General features: G+C 40.8%; 2 protein-coding genes across 11 annotated transcripts in view; one reads left to right on the forward strand and one right to left on the reverse strand.

Annotated features, from left to right (window-relative positions):
• The window catches only part of LOC126872471 (uncharacterized), an 87798-nt gene extending 68045 nt beyond the window's left edge, over positions 1–19753 (reverse strand). For 2 of the 10 annotated variants that reach the window (XM_050632455.1, XM_050632456.1), the window contains exons 1-15: positions 17650–19596; positions 17347–17480; positions 16982–17222; positions 16771–16887; positions 15965–16194; positions 14662–14871; positions 13234–13477; positions 12492–12766; positions 12089–12410; positions 11357–11833; positions 10205–10335; positions 5454–5605; positions 5081–5343; positions 1718–4629; positions 1249–1412 (exon numbers count right to left, since the gene is read on the reverse strand). In XM_050632455.1, coding sequence (XP_050488412.1) covers positions 4349–4629; positions 5081–5343; positions 5454–5605; positions 10205–10335; positions 11357–11833; positions 12089–12410; positions 12492–12766; positions 13234–13477; positions 14662–14871; positions 15965–16194; positions 16771–16887; positions 16982–17222; positions 17347–17480; positions 17650–17824 — 3252 coding nt within the window. In that variant the 5' untranslated portion in view covers positions 17825–19596 and the 3' untranslated portion in view covers positions 1249–1412; positions 1718–4348. The other 8 variants (XM_050632454.1, XM_050632459.1, XM_050632457.1 and 5 more) reach the window with 7 other exon arrangements.
• LOC126872480 (partner of Y14 and mago) lies at positions 19613–21022 on the forward strand. Its single transcript, XM_050632481.1, has 3 exons — positions 19613–19752; positions 20026–20122; positions 20198–21022. The coding sequence occupies exons 1-3, from the start codon at positions 19722–19724 to the stop codon at positions 20721–20723; spliced, it is 654 nt and encodes a 217-aa protein (XP_050488438.1). The 5' UTR covers positions 19613–19721; the 3' UTR covers positions 20724–21022.
• Positions 21023–21061: the final 39 nt, after the last annotated feature.

Below are 21061 nucleotides of genomic sequence, written 5' to 3' on the forward strand. Positions count from 1 at the left end.
ACTGCTTGTGTCCCACTTTCGTTGCAAACGGCATTCGATTCGTGAACGCACGGTTCCTGTCGGCTACGCGAATTCGATTATCCTTCGTTCGATCACTCGATAATTGCGAGAGATCGCAGATCGGTGTACGGAGGGAGACGCGGACGTTCGAAAATCAAGCAGACAGTCGATTTATGAAACGAATGACGGAGAACTCGACGCGACATCAAGCATTCATCGGTGCATCGTTTAATCGAACGATTGTGGAGCGTGACTGGCTTTGGTCCGGTTAAATTCGACGGAAAATAGCGTCGACGCGAAATTAATCACGGCTACGATACCTCGTTAACTTTTCTGTGTTCAAAGTGCCGACACAAGCTTGTAATTATCTCTTTGCCGCGCAAGGAAATAATACTAGATATCGTTGTTGCGAAAATTTATCTGTTTAACACCCTACCAACAATACGTAGAGAATTATTCGAGAAGAACAGAGAAACAACCGAACCATTTTTTCCACGAACGATACGCGTTAATCGCTCTGTTCCTGCGAGATTATTCAGATTTCGTCCGGATTAAGTTCTTTCTTTTCTTTTTAGCTGGCATTCCTGGATGAAATCCATGAACGTGCCAAATCCGGAAGACCGGATCTCGTATATCGAAGAACCAGCATGGGAGTACAATGTTCGGGAGAAATACGAAGGTCCGGAAAAGGTTCGCCATAAATCAAACGCATCGATATTGGCGTTGGTTTAATAAATGACCGTAAAGCGTAGAAAAAGGGGAGCACAGTTCGTTCCCCTGTATTTCCAGCGTATCTGAGACACGCTATATATGATTTACATGAGAAATCAACGCTATCACGGATGCTACTGGTTGATCAGAACGTTTGCAAAATATCCGATATTGCGACAAAATACATTTTATCCCATCGCTTTCAACACTACTGCTCGATAAGCTCGCCTTCTCTCTCTCTCTCTCTCTCTCTCTCTCTCTCTCTCTCTCTCTCTCTCTCTTGAAAGAAAACAGAAAATTTTAGTACGAATAAAGAAATTAACGTTATAAGTAATAATCATCGATCAATGATTATGCATGAACGCAACGACAGCTTGGCGAAGGGTATGAAAAGTTATCTGAAACGGAAAAAGCAGCAACTGAATAGCAAAGTAGTTCACAGACCGTGATAAAACTCGTTTGAAACTCGTAAAATGATTTCCAGTCTAAGTTTGATACAATTTGCATATGCAGTATATTTCAGTAACGTCCTCTCACCTTTATTTCCAATACAATACCAGCTTCGTATATGTCTCGATTTCGGCTTTCAACTGCAACTGCACCGCCAGTTTCTACGGCGACCGATTTTCCGACGATTAAGTACATTACTCGTAATGACGGTCCAAGGGGTTCAAAGGATGCTCCGCCGTCCTAACCAGTGGCTAGAAGTGGGGAATGCGCTATTCTCTCGAGGGTACAATCGACAAAACGGTTCTCGCGGAATTCACTACTCCATCTCGTAGAACTAGCCAACAATTAACCGGTATATACGGGCGTTCCGACGTTTAAAAATCAATGCCGGATTCACCGTGTCCTTCGAGCTGGAGCAAACGCGCGACATACGCGATATACGCGATCTAAGATCAAACGTCGATACGCCACCGTTTCGCGTGAAAGGTTAGAAGAAAAACGTACAGATGGTGCGAGCTATAGACACACTGCGACGCAAAAAGCTACGTTTGCTTACCAAGTTACACGCGTCGGGACCTCCGCATCGCGCACCATTATTCTGCCAGTCGTCGCTGGATCACCTATCGCACGTTAACATACTTCGCAGATGCGGTAAACGCGAATATTACAAACGCAAAGAAAATTTTCACTCGTCTCGTTATCTACCGCGACTCTCGACACCGTTCTCCTTTTCAATTCGACTGGATCCACTCGCCAGGGATTCTAAATTCTCGATGGAACGTCCTACAACGTATTCGGCTACGGATATCGAAGAGGCGAGTGTATCCAAGACGAGGTAAACGCAGATAAAAACGACACACCTCTGTGCCAGCGACGACAGAGTTGATGCGGACCGCGGAAGGGAGGCTGCGAAACTGAGATGAAACCACGGCGCAACCCCGGTGCGCGCGCGCACCAAAACCACCCCCGGAATACACGGAAGCAGCCCGGCCGAACGAACACTACCCCTCGTCCGTCCCCACTTAGTTCTCTCCAGGACTACCACGACGAGGACGACGACGATGCTCCCGCTTCCATTTTTCCTCTGTCCCGCTCCTTTGTCCTCCTGCGTCTTCTCTCTCGGTCTTCTTCCTGCCGTTTGATCGCGAAACATCTCCTATACGAATCCAAGTCTTCACAATTTTATCAACAATATTTTTTTGTTATCTTTAACCGATGCATCCTTCTCTGTAACTTTGTCGACTTTACGATACATCTTTTCTTCTCGCTATCTCATTGCCGCGCAATCTTGATCGATCGATTCGCCCATTAGCAAGTGGTCTGTAGATCGAAACAATTTGAAGTTAATTGCGAGGACACCACGGAGTATAGTATCAAACTATGGTTCAAAGTTGTTTGGAGGCTACTTCGAAACTGTAGATTTATATATATAAATCACCACGAATAACCGTTCGAAAAGGAAAGTAACGAAGAGTATCTCGATTGACGTTAAACGTTCACGTAACGAGAAAACCGACGTGACTCGTATGCCGAATGTTCGAAATTTGATACTTTGGATTCGTACACAATAGCTGGTCGTGAAAAAAGAGAAAAGAATAATACAACGAACTGGAGGCTTTTCGGGCCAGTGAAATTCACGCGATTAGAGCCCACGTGGGTAAAGCTCAATGACTCGTCGATGATGCTACAACAATGTTGCTCATTCCAGCGACTTTAATTGGCAATTGCGAGGCTGTTAGCAAAATTGCGCTTTTTTGCATCCAGTTAATCGAATCGCTCTCTGGTAGAGAGCCTTCGCCTATTTCCAATTATCCGCGATCCTCACGTTAAATCGCTGACTGACCAATACCAAACGAACTTTTTCCTACTTCGTCTCGTAAGAATAATTAGAGACCTTCTGAGCATCCTAGATAGCGCGTATGCGATTAAACTCACTACGAAACCCGTATAAATCGAATATGTATACAATGATATATGAGAATTTAAATTAGCACGTATCCTGTGTATTGTCGATAGTGTACGTAATTACAAGAAGGAGGATGTAAATAAACAAACCGGAAACATAAACGAAAAAGCAGGAAATGAAAATAAATAAAACGAGGTTGTAAGCAAACACGCCAAATATATGAACAAACAAAGAAAAAAGGTGAATAAGTGAATTTTCTAAGCGGAACAAGGTCATCGACGCATCACGATCTTCGTATGAAAGTTTATTTTCCATTCGGTGTGTCGCATAAAGCGGCGCGCGATTAAATAATCCCAGCGTTACATCTTTTCACAATTTAGGGAGCATGGAAGTTTGGACATTAGATGGAAACCAAGAGACCGAGTACTCAGGAAAGCTTCTCCGAGAGGAAACCTTGCCGGAGCTCTATACTAGCGATCCTTAATAAAAATGTACGGTCATGGAGCGTAACCGTAGGTGGTGAAGATTGATGAAAGTATAGAAAGGAAGGACGGTGTGTTGCAAGGAAATTTTTCTTTCGTCGAATTTGCCAAAATCAGTCGACGTTAACCCGGATCGCTAACGGAATTCCAATCAGCCTGCGGTTCTCTTTAATTAACGAAGGGTCAGAACGAAAAGTGGCAAGAGCTAAACGAACGTAATCGTTCTCGGGCATAGATTAAAATTTAAGGCGATGTTCTAGTTGCGCGGAGTTTCACAGCTTTCCCTCTCTCTCTCTCTCTCTATCTATCTATCTATCTATCTATCTATCTATCTCTCCATCTATCTCTCCATCTATCTCTCCATCTATCTATCTATCTATCTCTGTAATCATTATATACTTACGAGTCAACGAGACGCATTCTCGAAACACGAAGTTACCCGTTGTCTGCGAAAATTAAGTTCCCATCGCGTTTCATCGAAGAGCTGAACAAACGGCAAAGCTCGATACTACCAAAGCTCTACTAAATATCTTCCAAGGGAAACATTTATTTGACGGTTGCAAAAGCACGAAAGTCGTGTCGCGAGCTGTTCAGCGGCGCTTCAAGAGCTTGAAAATGTCGGCCAAGTGTCAAAATCGATGAACATATATCTTAAAAGCGATGTATCCGGAACAGGAGGAGCATCAGGCGTATTCGCGACGTGCTGAAATGTAAAAGCGATTCCACCTAGACAATTTCCACCGACTCGCCTCGAGATAAAAAATTCATTTCCCTGGAAGCACCTACTACTTCGAAGGAATCATTCTCGCGACTTCGCCACGCAGTTTCTTCCAATACTTTCGTCCGTTTCCAAGGATCCTAACAGGGCGTTGCCGTAATTACACAGCCTCCTATTCAGAGTTGCCTCGAGCGTATCCCAAGATGGCAATTCGTCTCCATTCTTCGACTCGGAACGGTCCAACTTCCTTCGAGCATCTTGCGTGCTCCACGTCGGCGATTCCTCTCGGCTTATCATCTCGTCGAATTTATTTTTCTCGATATTACCATCCACGCGCAAGCTAGACCGACCCGGTGAACTTCCTGAAATTGAAAAATCGATCGCCGTATTGTTTGCACGGCGTTACCAGGTTCCGTTTCGAGAAAAAAACCAATCTCGCGCTGCTGGTAAATTGTTGCCACGTTCGTATTAAGCAATCGAGTGCCTCGAAACGAGGCGGGAGTAAATCAAGTGGATCGCGAGTCGGGTTAAAATAATTGACTTTATAAAGGATGGTAAATGGAATGACTATTTCAACATAAATACAGTGGCTCGCGAAAAGGTTGTCTTCTTTGCCTGTAGTCTTCGTATGTACGTGTAAAATTCTATACATATATACATTTTCATATTAATTTCAAATTTCACCGATATCATGACGATACGAACGCGTCATGTTACACTGACAAGAAAATTCCAAAATATTCTATATAAGACACAGAATGCATACCTAAAACATGCCACTGTATTTCTAGAATATATCACAAATAAAATAACCTTTGATAGCGTCCCATATTGGAGCGCGATATTTTCTAAGGCTGATCGTGCCTGCGATAGAATCGATCGAAGAATTCCAGGAGGACAACGAGTTCGAGTCCCAGACGTTACACGGACGTCGTCTTCTCAACGCGTTACGTCTCACAGTGTCATGCATCTCCTGTATCTCTCTCTCCAGCTGTTTCTGATGCTCCGCGATGATTCGCCGCTCGCGATATCCTGGCGACAGACGCGCGGCGGAATCCAGGAAATCCGATTCCGGTCTGAAACGAACAAAACGGAATTCGTTATACATCGAGTAGCAACCAAAGGAAACCACGCCCATTAACGACTCGTTAAAAGCGGGGATCTTCTTAGACAGACGGAACCGTACCTCGGTCTGTAGACTTGAATCGGTGAACTGGATGTATACAAGCAGGTGGTCTTCTTCGAACGACGAGAGGATTCTCTGGCCACACGTTGCACCATTTCCAACACGGCCACTTGCTCCTCCCGTGGCAAAAGAGCGGCGACTTCTTGCAGAACCTAGAGAGAAGAAAAAGTTTCGTACTGACTTTACATCCTATCCACGATTTAGCTCTGCACGTCTGGAAGATTTCAAGGAATAGGATAGCCTCCGAGTAGATAAAACGAAAAAGTATTTCCTCGTGTTTTTAAAACACTGCTGATGACGTTAAAACAGCGTAGAAAGGTTCCTTTTATTTAACGAAAAATTCGTTCTTTGCTAAGAATCTTTGGTAACTTCAGCAGCGCTAAAATTCCCCTTTGTTCGATGGTTGAACGAGAGGAAGGTGGTGCTCGGCAGTGGCGCGTAGAACCTGGTTCGGCGGTAGCTAGGATTAAACTTAGTTTCGAAGCGCAAAACGCATTTTCCATAAGCATAAGGGGGTCCCGGTGAATCGGGTTGTCGCTCTTTAAGTAGAAAGTTACTTGGCACATGGAAGACGGAGACGAGGGGCAGGAGCCAAGAGCTCCTCGGTGTGCAAAACGCGCGAGAGCGCTCCGGGAAAGTAAATACGTGTCCATTTTTTCCCTTTTTATTCGTCTTCAGTGGCTCTGGAGAAACATACATCCGGAGTGCCAGAAACACGAGCGAATCTCTCTTTTTACTCCATCTTCGAGACTGTTTCGTGCATCAGGTTCGAACGATTCCTCGGCAAAATCGTTGAAAAATACATATGAAGAATCGCTGACGACCCGGGCGTAATCCAATCGAAAGATCTTTGCAAACAAGCCCGCGATCCGCCAGCGAAAACTGCTTCGATTTCACGTAGACTGATTGGTACGACAAACAGAATGAAAATTTCTCACAGTCGCGATCTGGGGGGAAATTCCATGACAACATCACGACGCACGGAGGGGAATCGTTCGCGAGATAAAAAGTTCGAATGTATCGTCCAAAGGAAAACTTCTTTCTGAAACAAAACTGTGCACAAGAATGTTGGAGAGATCGATTTCCATCCAAGCGCTACCACATTCCCAAAAGGCTACCACGGCAGAGGTACACGCAACCGGAAATTAGTTGAAATGGAAACACATGGTGACCTCCGAAGGTCCTCTCTTCGCTGCTAGGAACAAACAAAGCGAAAAATACGATCGCGCACTTTCATTCTTCTCGATTGCGTAAAAGTTTAACGATATTAATTCAAGAAAAACTTCTGTGATCGTTCGAGTTTCATTCGTTGAAAAAGATCGTCGAGGACTCTACGACGAAGTTATCGTTGCCTCGAAGAAACTCACGATCTATCGTAATAATAACGCAAAGTCGAAGAAATATCAAACCATATCTTGCGCCGATGTAATATTACGAAATGAAATATGTAATAGAAAAGCATATCTTCCTTTAGGAAAGTCTGTCACCCGATGGACAGAACAAACTTTGAGGAGCTTTGAAAACGTTAAATTCTCTACTTACTCTCGTGGGAGATACGAACGAGGAAAGAATCGAGTGTCGTTTATTTTGTTCGAAAGAACAGCTCTAGACGCCGATGCCTCGAACGATGGGGACGTTAATCAGGTAAGTAGGAACCGACTCGGAACCTCTATAGAAGAATTCCGCTCTAACTGTACCATTCTGTACGCGACGGGGGAATTGGACAGAGTTTTATTGATCTTACGTGGAAGTCTCGCTATGGATGCCGCAGATCTGACCACTTTTGAGGCAGAAAGCATCCTCCAAATTGTTGAAATCATTCATCCTCGAATTCTTCCGTTATAACTTAACATTCCGATTAACAATGAAAAAATCTATATGAAATTTTATTCTAAAAGAAAAGCGAAAATATCGTTCGGTACGATGAAAGGTAGGCAGGTTATTTGGTTCGACTCATGTTACTTCACCCAAAGAAAACAGGATCGAAACAATTTCGCAGTGAATGACGTTAGTCGTGGAAAATAGGATCCCAGGACGTCTGACGAAGAATTTGGTCGGTGCTGGTTTATCGGCCAGGATATCGACCAAGGAGGATTTTGGTCTAACGTCCACCCAACGCGTGTAAACTCGTTGACACCTATTAAGCTTGGTTTAACTCGATCCTCCGAGCCCTACGAATGCTGACACGTTTAAGGTTCTCTGGAGACTCGCTAACCTTTAAGAAAATCCCTTTGATCCTGAGGCGAAATCTCATTGAGAAAGTACGCGGAAACAGGCGAGCAGAGGGAACGATTCTCCTGACGGACAATAAAAAAAAATCGGCCTTCGTAAGTGCGGGTTCGTGTCCTCTCATTTACAACTCTATCGCTCATCTGTTTCCAGGGGAGCAAAGTGCCTTCTGTCTAATTACCCCCTGAGTTCGATCGAAAGTTCTCGTAATAGCTCGGAGAAAATTAAACTGTCGAAGACATATCAGAATGTCATTTTGATAGATTGATAGATAAACGTTCAAAGAAGTTGGAGCTAAAATTACATTGCAATCGTTAAAAAGCGATTAGAATTTCTATTCTGGATTCGTTTACCGGAACGTCTACATCTATCCTTTAACTGTTCTCTCTGATTTTCTCTTTACAGTCGTCTATTCGTTCATTGAATAAAAGACGTTACTAGCGATCGACACGTCCAACAAGATATTTATATCATTCGAAAGCTGAAAGAACTGCAAAATGATCATATATACGGTAAAATGAACATTAAATCCAGAAGATACGAGTATAGGTAAGAAGGTATATAATAAGATTCATACTACGGATATTTCCAAGATAAAGTAATTTCCTACGTTATGGGACAACGCATGCGATGATACTTTTTGACAGTCTATCGATATCGTTTGCGAGAGCATCGTTCCCATCGCTACCTTTATGAACGTCGTTGTGGCAACAACCTTCTTGTCGTTATTACGGTAACACGATCCTTTGAAGTAACATCGCAGCCCGATTTTATGATCTCTCCGTAAACCGAGGTTTCACTTCGCAGTTTCTCGTCGCCGGCTTTCCCGAAGCATTAAACCGGATTTCAAACTGCCGCTCGAAAATGCAAGAAAAACGGAAGTCGTTTTGACGCGGGCTAAAAAGCGGACCCGTTCGTAAAACGCGAACGTCTTTTTAGCCGTCCCTTTGATTACGCCCGTTTCAAATTTAATCTTAAGCGTAGACATCCTGGACGAACGCGTTTTTCCCAGCTGCTCGTTCTCTCGAAATTATTCTTCATGTTAATTAACAATTACCGTTGCGCGTAACTGTTTACGAATAAACGTTGCTTTATTAAAATTGAAAGAGTAACACGATCCAGAACAAAAGCTGATTTCTCTGCGCCACCGACGACGATTTAAATAATTTGTTATAATCTCGGTCAATACTGTAATCGTATAGTCGGATGTTTCGTGTGAAATTTAATAAAAGGGCCGATTTAATATACACGTTCCATTAACTCTTATTTGCGCCCCGATTAAAAGTCAATTTATATTCGTCAAAGATTTATGCGAACGGAAAGAGGAACACAAGAGGGGCCGGTCTCTTAACAGCGACGTGTGAGCGACGTTTAATTCGCGTTGTCAAGGAAGAAGCCTCCTGGTGAGAGATAACCCTTCGTCATACATATATACATATATACGTACGCGCACATACGATCACGCGTTGCACGCGCTTAAAGCCTTACGGAACTTTTGGCTCTTTCTCGCTTCTCCCGTTACAACAACCTTTCGAATTTGATTCGATCCTCCCTTTCTTACCTTTAATCCTGTCCGTGAAAAAGCATTAACGACCGATTCAATGGCGTTCTACCGGCGCGAAATTCATAAAGATCGGCGGTTTTTCTATCTAGGGTAGCTGGTCTTAACACGGTTACCAGCGTCGCTATTAAATCGACTGAGACTCGATTATACAAGCGGAGGATAATGGGCCGCCGCGCGTCAGAGAAGAAGCGGATCGTCGGAAATGGCGGAACTCGAGCAACGAAATCTGCAGTTCCTTCAAGTTCCGCCTCGATATTATTGTCGCAGAATCTGGTGCGATTCGACGTCGTTCCAACGTGTTCACACGGCGGACACCCCTGTGAAATTACTGTCCTGGAATTGCCTTCGTGCACCGGAAATCCGTGCTCGTCTAATCTAATGAAACTGCGCGAACTGTGTGTAATTAAGCTGCCTCGCGTCTGCTGCGCGCGGAATGAAAGCTGAGCCGAAACTCCAAACCGAGCAAACACAGTAGAACGCGAAGGACCAGGAACGCAAGTTTCACCGCGGAAATTACTCCGACAAATAATCGGCCATCGAACCTATACCGCATTGCCGTATGATATACTGGTCAAAACGCTTGCAACTGCCACCGGCGTTTGATTTACATACGTTCAAATTGCTGAATTGCCCGTACGACAGTACAGAAATTCGGTACTTCGAAATATCCATCCTGCGACGTAAGACAAATTTCGATCGAAGGATTGCTTAATCTCTCGGCGATATATAAATACGAGGAACTTCTTTGACTACCTTTCTCTCGTTGCGGTAGTTTATTCGAAAGCTTAAACTGTTCTCGATATGTTTGAGAGGACACTGCAGGTTACAAAAATATCCGAAAATATCTAGAACGGAGAATGTTGAGTTAAGTTAAAGCGGACACGAAAGTTGAGGCAATAAGAAGAAAAATCACGAAAATACGAGAGAGGTTGTAAAGTTTGAAAGTTAGACAACTCACCCTGAACTTGCCGAGGGAGACCATGGCGGAAATCAAATCGCCAGGACCACGATGTCGAGCTCGCGATCTGCTCATCGACGCGACGTATGTCAAAGGGCTGGCATCCCTCAATTCCGTGTGTCCTGCAACCCCTAACGAAAATATTGATTTTGCGCCACGTACCGCATATACGTAACTTACGTAAACGCTTCTGTGATCCGGTGACCGAACATCGAGACATGGACCAGAAATTTGCCTACGTCACCGAACGGCGACGTTGATTTAAAACGCGAAGCCCAAACCGCTCTCTCCCCAGCAACTCGCACGGTTGATCTATCGCTCGGCATTTTCAGCTCGAATTTTACGTGCCCGCTACGTATGAGATTCTCTGGCGACGTCAACGTAAATCTTTGTCTCTTCCGCGCGTTTAGCCTCGCTCAACGAATGACACTGCTCTTCAATTCTTAATGCCAAACACGTATATTCTATGCACGATCGTGGCTAGATAGGGCTACCATACCGTGGAGAAAAGATTTTGTTCGATGGCCTTTCCAAAGCTGAGTGAAAGGATTTCGGCTACTACTATCCTCTGTCCAACAATAGGGATAATTTTAAACTTCAGTTGAATCACGTTCGATGGGAACAAAAGATGTCAGCAGGAAATAATGCTCACACGAAAATCTCACATAAATCTTTATCAAAAGAAGAGCGAATATTTTTTTGTTTATTTTCGTGGTTTCCCAAACAAAGCTTTTTACGCGAGAAACAAAAGCTCCGCGAATGACGTATTGGAAAAATTGTACAGAAATGGTTTCGTCCGGTTCTATGGTATCGACCTTTTTCTCTCACCGATGCGGCAATAGCAAATGCGAATTTATACGCAACACGGAAATAATTAATTTCACTCGTTTCTATTAGCCGTAAGAATATTAGACTAATGTTTTCCAACAACCGTAACTAGAAGTTTCACGTGAAAACGGAAACTCACTCGAATCACGGTTGCGGCTCTAATTAATTTTCGAAACTCGAACACTCGGTCGAAATTCGTTATTACTGCGTGACAGTTTCCGCGAATAAGATAGCGAATTCTTGTACCTATAATGTATACTACTCCGTTTACTCGTTTATAAATTCGATGGAACAAACCAGTAAATATCTTATATTTCCTCTAACCTTTCTTTTCAGTCGAGGCAATCGATCCTTGCAACTTTGATAGAAAATCAAATAGCTCGCTGATTCTGTAATGTATACTTTTCTTCCTCACGATCGTACTGACACTCCTAGCTTTGCTCCACGTGGAGAACGAGCTGAGGCTCTTGTTCTCTGTGAAAGTTAAGTTGTATTTAATCGCCCTGTCTCTGGGAAGAAAAATCAGACGCAGAGAATTCCCCGAACGCTCGATCATCTTCGTCATATTTTCTGCCCAGCGCCAACCCTTTGATAGATAGTCCACGATCCCGTTAGCAGGTGATATTTCCTCGCTTATCACAGATTTACAGAATATCGATAACGATTGCATCTCGGAAGCATAGACCTCCTGTCCCTTTTTCCAAGACGTTGCACACCAACCATGTTCGTGAAGGCTGTTGAAGAGATTGTTCAGATATGGACGTAGAATAGGCTCGAGAAACTTTCGATCATAGTCCATACCTTGAACAATGAAACATACTTAAAATTAAAATAAAATTAAAATAAAATAAATAGATCGTGGATATTCGTGCAAATATTTTTATGAACACGACTAAAGAAACAAAATCTAAATAGAGATTTATTTCACCTACTACGAGTATTTTACTTTGGATATTTTATATATTTTTGCACAGCATTCTATACATTTTTGAATCTTGAATTTTTTCATAAATGCACAAACACTCACAGTTTATTCACGAATAAATATATTCCTACCGAAGTATAACCATTGTAAAAGTATTTTGGTCATTATTGGAAAAGATTCCAAATCCATATTGGCTGTTTCTCTATCTCTTGCGATAACATCGATTAGCAGTCCGACCGAATAATCGAACTGACTGCTCGTATTGCAATGTCTTCTTTTCTTTGATTCCTTATGATGATCGTTCATTCGCAGCTTGCGACTCGCCATCGGATAACTCTGGTTCTTGGCCTGTGTTAGAATTAATTTCAATAGGAACACGAGATTCTCCACTTGTTCCGTCATACAGTAGGATAATTCCGAGAAATTCGAGTAACTATAGTTGTCCGGGTAGTTCTATCAACACAGAAAACGAGTCTTTGTCATACTATCGGGAGCTGTAACAAGCAGCAAGCTATCCTGTCGTGGAAATTCTACCTGTAACAAAGCGTTCTTTGCTCGTAGAACTTGCTCTAGGATCATGCTAAAATATTCCAACTGTTTCTGGCTATATCCGTAATCCTCGTTGGACGTTTCTCTGGGCAACGCGGCAATGATATCTCGCCATCTCACAATGAGCTCATTCTCCATAACGTCTAGAGGTCTTGGTACATCACGTGTCATAGAGAAGGAACGATAATGAAGAGTTTCCAAGTAAGATTCTAACAATCGATGATCAGAGACGTAAGAGTCCTCGTGATACGCCATTCCTCCTTCAAAATACAAAGACATGAATTCTATGGGCTATGGACTATGAATTATATTGAATTCAAGTCGCGCGCGTCCGTGCTAGTAAATTTTCAAGCGTCTTAATTAAATTACGCTACGATTAAATGATACACATCGTTGGACGTAACAGGCGTGACGCGAATAAACGGGCAGCCGGTGAGTAAAGCGCGATGAAAAACGGCGGTTCGATCGAAGAGTATCATCGAACAGCTTATGAATGCATACAAATTGTCGATACATTCAACATTCTCAATAATGGTACACGTCGTTATCATCGCTAATTAAGAATTTCCATGGAAACCAGACGAGCCGCGCGTGTCGCCGAGATATTGATTGTTATACGGAAAATAGCAGCAAAAAGAAATCGGAGATTGGATAGAGCGAGCTCGACGAAAACAACACCGGTTCCATACTTCTAACACACTTTTTTTTTTTGCTCAAACTGAATTACCTCTCGCACATTGTAGCATCACGTTGCAGCGCGGATGAAAGTAACACCTCAGGCTCTGGCATTTCAGAGCAGCGACTAACTCGTCCAACGCTAATAGAACATGACACGAAAGGGTATCGGGCGCCCAGCTCGTCAACGGATCCGGTCCTGTTCTTTCTAGAGCCCATCGGTGCACAGTTCTCAGAATGTGTCTGGAAACTACTCGTAAGCGATCTGGAGGCGAGGGGCCGTTTTTCCGTCCTGCCTGAAAAAATTTCACTCGTATTTAAATTGCGAACTTTTATGCATTTATGGAGAATTTAAAAATGTAGAAATGTGCGCAATTTACGCATGATATGCAAAAGAGTATGTTAGATATGCGTAGCATATAAGCATCGGATGCCTTTTAGCGTTTTTGACAACCGATATATTCTATTATGATCTATATACATATACATATTACTATTAAAAATATTCACAGTCTACCCATATTTATGTACGAATAGTCATTGTTAAAATAAGAATGGCGATCAATAAAGCGCAACGAAACTAGTCCGCAAGTAGAGGAAGGAAAAGAAGGAAACTTTAAAAATCGATTCAACTTTTCTCATTACATATTCATCGACACGCCGCCGATTACTGCAGTTTCGAGATGGCAGATAAATTATTTTTAAATCCATAAATTGTTAACAATAACATTTTTATTAAATAGCTAAGAACGCAATGGCGTGGTGTGAGAGAATAGGTGGATCTCAGGCTTCAACGCCGGAGTAGAATCTCTATCGTGAAAAGAAGAAGGTAAGGAAAAAAGAAACTGGTTCGTGTCAGAGGAGGGATGGCTCGTATTTCAGAAATAGGCCAAAGAATTGAAGATCGCGTGAATGCAAGCTCGTCTGTGTGCGGATACGATGCACCAGCTAGATGCACGTTGAATTATAGCAGAGACGTCGTGTAAAATCAGTCGTTGTTCCCCTGCGACAAGTGCAAAGGTATGATATGCACCTAATATTCCCATAGATGAAAACGTCAAAAGGAACAGACCAAGCTCGCCTTGGAATATCTCTAAGACGATTGTCGCCAGCGACGTCCAAAAAAGACAAATGATATATCCAACTGAGTTATTCAAATGTAAAATCCATCGAGACAAAGTGTATCTGTCGAAAATGCAACTGGGAATCGGATTTAAAATATTGTATGCAACATCTTGTAAAACAGAACAAAGTAGGGATATTTGAGTCGTCTCGTCTTCAACGTTTTAAAATTCTATATCTTGAACTTTGCATAGAATAATCAAACTTGTATATTATAAGAAATCATTAGTCTTTGAGGGAATACTATGTATTTTTATATCTAATACGAAAAAAATATAAAAAAATGGAAGAATAATCCTGTCGTAGAACCAACGAAGCGGTAACTTGCAAAGTATTGATTGATTGAAGGATCTATTACCTTTGGTTTCATCGGTAAATGCAAAGTACGGCCTTCGCGCAGCTCATATAAAATTTCCAAAAGCACGGATTCAGTGAGGGCTGGTACACTGTCGGCGGCATAGTGTTGACTCATAATTTTCTCGGCTGCCGGAACACGTACTCTCCAGAGAGTTGCTCGGTTCTCGCAACGTGCACCGGAATACGGACCAACGACTACCGCGTACATCCCCTGGAACAGCAGCGACAAACAGATGACGCGAAACAAACGAATCTGTCCATTTGGGCAAGAATATGGAAATTGTCTAGCCAAAATCAAATCTTTCACTCTCTCTCTCTCTCTCTTTCTCTCTCACACATACACATTTACATACATACATATACTGTCGAAAGTTCCGAAGCGAGACATTACAGGCACGTATACTTGGGAAAAACTCATTTGCCTTTGCTTTTCCATTAACGCATCAATCGTATAAAGTGGCACCAGCAAACGAGTTAATTCGTTTAAATGGTTACCGACTCTGTTACGTTCGCGGAATCAAAAGGGACTCGCGCGGTGAAACGATATACCAGTCTCTCGTTCATTAATTTAATTTACCAGTGAATCGGTTGAATCGCTAATAACTTCAACCAACCAAGGATTTACCTTGCGGACCTCATGCAAATCGATGTTTCAAGCAATCCTCGTTTATACGAAACAAGCGTTACATCGTCGCGTCGGTTGTGCAGCACTACGTTGCACGAGCTATGCACTCGACACGCGTCACGGTACACGGTAAACCGATAGATCGTTAGAGCGTAGCCAGGAATAATAAAAGATCTCGTCGGCACCGTTTGTTGCGGAATGCAATACTTAACTCGAGATAGTAGCTCCGATGAAAAGTGTGAAACAGAATTTGACGAGAGCACTCGAGACTTTTTGCGAGAAGGCATCCAATGCTGCATATTGGAAACAAGTGCACTTAAAGCACCTCGTTCAAGAAAACCTGCGTTTCTATTACCTTATTTTCCACCGATGAAGAACGCATAGTTTTTGGTTTTTAAAACCTCGTCGATGATTCCCGCGCTATTTAATAATCGTTTATCTACGAACGATATAATGAGGATAATCAATGCTCTAATTACATGACGCGTGCGTAGAACGCGAGTTAATAAACTTCACTTTTCGATACTTTTGTATCGATGAAATGAAGCGGAATAAGTGCCGACGCGATAACGAACTCAAAACTTGATGAACAGGTTACGATCGATCAATACGGTGTAAAAATAGAATCAAAAAGCACGCAAATTGATATCGTAGCACTTATTTTTTTATATACACGTACACTTTGCGCTGCAGTGTAATGAAGAAGAGCATCGCAATGATAGAGAGGTATCCGTTGAGGATAGTCCGCTAAAGTGGGCCACGACGACACTCCGATACCGATTAGTAGCCTGACTTCAACTTCGCGAGCTTTAAATTTATCCAATCCGATTCTAAGCAGTATCCCTCCGGAATCTTCGATCAAGGCCACTCGATGATTCCTTGGCTCTGGTAATGGTCCGTCCGAGACAGCTAGAAACAATTACACGATCCTGTTATCTAGGGAACACTGTTAAAAATCACATCGTTAGCTACGGTTATTGTTTCACACGAGACTCGGCACGACTTGATTTATAAGATGCTCCTTAATACGGTTATACGGAAACTGGGCATGCTTGCTGGGTGCTCGTTATTCTAAATCCCTTACAGTCGTTATTAAGCAACTTTGCTCGAGCGCCTTGTCCTGATTTATTGAACGCTCGGTATATCGAATTACCAAGTTACTTCGTACATCAGTTATTTAGTACAAGCAGAGGCTAACAGGGACAGAGAATTAAGAATGAAAAGAACGATTAAAAGAAAGCGAAAACGAGAACGAATCGTTGAGAATGGGTTTGGGGACACGCGTAATACCAAGATAATATTACATTGATAAGGAGCACGAAATGGAGAATTGGATGAATAATAACGAAGCGATGAATACTTTATTCTTGTTTATGGTCCCTCGACGAGTGACTCTTGCCGACTGTGTTGCATAGAAAGAATTTATCGCGCATTTCTATTCTCCTTAAATTAACAAAAGCGTTTAAATATAATTTAAAACATTACCTGATCCGTAAAATATTCGACAGTGGTCCGGTTGCTTCAATATCTTGTCGAGGATTTCAGCATCGACCACTTGACCAGGTGAAACACAAATTCTGTCATTCGTTTGATCTCCAACGTCTGAAACAGCGACTCCACATTTGTCCCTGTTTAATTTGTTTAATTACTCTGTGAACCATTCCGCGAACTAAAGAATTCGGTAGATACGAAATACCTCGTTTAATAGCTGTGGCCAATAAATTTGCTAATTTGGCTTTTACAAGATCTCTCCTCAACCTTCCTGCGACATCCACGTACTCCCGCCAGACTTCCGCCCCAACGCCAAGCATCTTCAGCCGAATAAAGCCTGGTAGAGAGGCATCCTCCTCGACACACACCGTCGAGCGTCCCTGCTCGGGACTTACACTCGAAATCGACAATGCATCTATCCGCAGCAGATATTCAAACCTACCTTGCTAAAAAGGAAAAAAAAATATAATTCGAAAGTATTGGTACTTCTTCTTCCTATGAGGTTTACCAGCTTCTCAACTTCACGTTATGATTACAATTCCAGAAATTCCGATTTCCTCGCCCTTTTACCTTTATTCGTCGAGGTTCGTTTAATGAAACGAGAAACATAGATGAGAATCTTCGATCGAGATTACCAGCGCTTCGCATCAATCGTTGGACCAATCTTTCCACGATAGCTTCGATCGCAAAAGCGTTAGAGGAATCTGTAACAAATCCATTCGATTCGACACTCGATTGGTAAAACTCTGGCAGCTCACAATTTCCTCTTGAATTCAATATTTTTATTGTTCTCAACGCCTCCACAGACAGAATCTCTCCATTGTTCGCCGAATCAAAGAGTAAGATTTATTGAGAAACTGGTTAAGCATTCACCATTCTGAGCCTCGTCGACCAGTTTGCGAAAATACGTGTTCAGGTTGCACAGCTGACCCTTGGTGAAAGTAAGCTTCGTAGTCATTAATCGAATGCTGCCCTTCTTGCACGATGATCCACTAGGTGTGCAGCCCATCCTCTTCCGAAAAGAAGACAACTTGTAATAAACAGACATTTATCATAAATTTGATACATCGATCTACAAAACTATAGAACAATCAATATTTTTCAACTCGAAGGAGGAAAGAAGGAGAACTTGAAATATTTTTTTCGAAGTAAAATGTATCGTTATAATTCGTTTTCTGAATCAATCAGCATCACAATGAAAAGCAGAGAGTTAATCAAGAAACGATGCAATAAATTATTACAAAAGATCAATATTTCGAGAAAAGGGTTTCAAAAAAATTGACAAACACAGACTTATCGCATTCATTTCCTCCATTATCTCCTGCGCCTAAATAATTTACCCAAATAATTTATGTAGGATATTCCACAAAGATGCACACTCTACTTTCTCGACAGATTATATGCACATGCGTATTTCTGTCAGCTTGTTACATAATTTTACGTTTATTCATCGTGATAGCAACCCTTTTCTGCCCGTTGAATCTTGCTCGGCTCCCTTCTAATCGTCTCGGATGACTCGTCTTAAGTAACATCAATTTAAACGTAAATATATTCTAAGGATTTCGCAATAATGTAAGGAATATTTCATCACACGCGAAGACAAAAAGATTCGCTTCATTTTACTTTCAGTACGTACCTTCGAAAGGACGATGAAGTCACAGGCATAGATTCACGGCAAACACTGAACGAACACTATATCACGGAGCAAAGCCACCGAGTGACGTTTCCATTCCATCCGGAAAGATATTGACACTCTGCGATCGTGACCATGTAAATGCACCGAATGCCAATTATTATTCAGCAGATCGACTAACAATACCATCACAGTGTTCGGCCACCGGAATTACTTCCGATCCTGATTGTGTGTGCTTGACTTCCGCTCCGATGAACGTGTATCCGTTGCTTCCTATACATTATGTTACCATTACAATGTTTCCTAACTACGCGTACAGAATCTTCGAGTTCACTCTATGAGCAATAAAAAATAGATCTAAAATTGTTAAATCACAGATCTATAAATCATTATATATTGAAGTCACACCTACATAAATCATAAATCATTTTTTCTCAAATATCTTTACGTTTTCGTTATTTTACTATTATAGATATATAAACTATACAACTAATTTCAAAAACTTAATCGGAATCGTAAAAGAATATAAATAGATAGTCATCTTACGTAGCTGATAGACCTTATCTGTTCTGTCACATGCTACAATACTATACATACATATATAATTTAAATTAACGCCTAATAAAAAAGAATAGAATTTCTAATAATATATTTTTATTATAATAATTACTACGAATATATTCTTATAGCAATTAAGTCATTTGTCTATGCGCGTGGCTTAAAAATTTTGCTCGCTACTGTATGGTTCTTTAGATTCAATTGTGAATACATAAGCGTAATGACGACTCTGATCTCATTTATAAAGTTTCGGTATGCAGTTTATTGTATAATCTGTATAATCTGTATAAATTGTATAATCTGAAAATCATAAATACAGATTGTAATTTCAAAACTGCAGAATATTAATTCTTGTGTTTCAAATACATTCTCCAATCGTAGTCAATGATTATGCTCGATGCTGAATCGATAATGTTGGAAGCGATGCCAAATGGTAATGGTTTGTTAAAATAATATCCCAGCTTAATTATGTTTCTGAAGATTAAGAAAAATTTCCAGTTATCCCCAACTAGTATTTCACGTGCCCATATTCGCATAGTTGTGTAGCAATATTTATTTTAAAATAATATTGGAATAACTATATAGTAGCGACATCTTACAATCATATGGAACTATACATGTATTGTTAATTTCAAGACACATACTATTTCTCAAGGGTTGAGGTCCTCACGATCGCAAAATGGCACGCGGATAGTAGGAATTATTAAGAAATATAATAAAAAATATTCACGGCGAACGATCGTACTGAATAACGATGGCGTCGGCTTACATTAAAGATGAACGAGGTGATAAATTTCGTTTCATTCAATCATTTGATTTATTTTAGCTGTTGCACTATTTATAACCTGCAACATGTAAACAACCATTATTTCCTAAAATTTAAGTCAAGCTCTGATACTCATTTTTTTTTTAAATCATTAATAAATATTAAAAATATTTACAGTAAGATATGTGCGATGTTTTGAATGAAATTCAATGATGTTAATGTAACAAAGATATTTAAAAGATAGATTCATGTTAATTCATAAAATTCATTTTTTATTACAAATTTTTTATAGGTGGAACATTCATCCCGGCCAGCCAACGTCCTGATGGTACATGGCGTAAGCCACGTCGTGTGAAAGATGGCTATATACCACAAGAAGAAGTTCCACTGTATGTAATAATTTATAAAACAATACTAAACCATTCTATACAGATAATATTGTTATAATCACCATTTTTTTCCAGATATGAAAGCAAAGGCAAACAGATAAAGAACAAACCTATGTATCCAATAGGTGCAAGTCCAGAATTCATAGCAGAGCATAAAGCTAAACAGGAAGCATTACTAGCAGCAAAATCTAAAACTATTCCTGGTGCTCCAGTTAAAACAGAAGTCAAAAAGAAGAAGAAAAAAAATAAAAATAAAACAACTGAACTTATAACAGAAGAACTGGCTAAAACTATACTCTCAGAACCAGATCAGAAAAAAGAATCATTATCACAGAACGGTAAACCACAAACTAACATAAAGATAGTATCCAATAACCAGACTTCAGCATCTAAACCAAATGTTTCAACTCAATCTCAAACTTCTATATCAGATCCACAGAAGAGGTTGAAAAACCTCAGAAAAAAGGTCAGAGAAATTGAAACATTGGAAGAAAAGATAAAAAATGGATTGTTAAAAAATCCAGAAAAAGAAATACTTGACAAATTGGCAAGAAAAGCTGAAATTTCGAAAGAAATAAAACGATTAGAAGCAAGTCAATAAAAAGAGGGAGTTGAAAAAAAATATATTTACATAAAAAAATATATTTACAATATATTACATAAAATATCACTTCATAGTTGTACCTAAGCAGATGTGTGTTTTTCAAATTTTTAAAAATTTTAATATGATCTTATGTAATGTCACAGTTTCATCCTCTTTATACAGTAAGCTAATAGCAATATAAAGATGTACATTTATATACAGAAGATAAAAATTAAATATTAATGAGAATTTAGTATGCTATAATATCACTATGTGAAAGACCAATCAGATTTAATAAAAATTGTTTTTGCATATTACATGTTGTTATTTATATCATCAGAAATAAATATTATGTC

The sequence above is a fragment of the Bombus huntii genome, chromosome 13, assembly GCF_024542735.1.
Source record: "Bombus huntii isolate Logan2020A chromosome 13, iyBomHunt1.1, whole genome shotgun sequence".
In the NCBI taxonomy this organism is placed as follows: Eukaryota; Metazoa; Arthropoda; class Insecta; order Hymenoptera; family Apidae; genus Bombus; species Bombus huntii.

Bases quoted from the DNA above. Each gene is read 5' to 3' on its own strand.
- LOC126872480 (XM_050632481.1), top strand. From the start codon at position 19,722: ATGGCGTCGGCTTACATTAAAGATGAACGAG. The intron at 19,753-20,025 runs GTGATAAATTTC...AATTTTTTATAG, and splicing joins TTACATTAAAGATGAACGAG to GTGGAACATTCATCCCGGCC. The intron at 20,123-20,197 runs GTATGTAATAAT...ATTTTTTTCCAG, and splicing joins CCACAAGAAGAAGTTCCACT to ATATGAAAGCAAAGGCAAAC.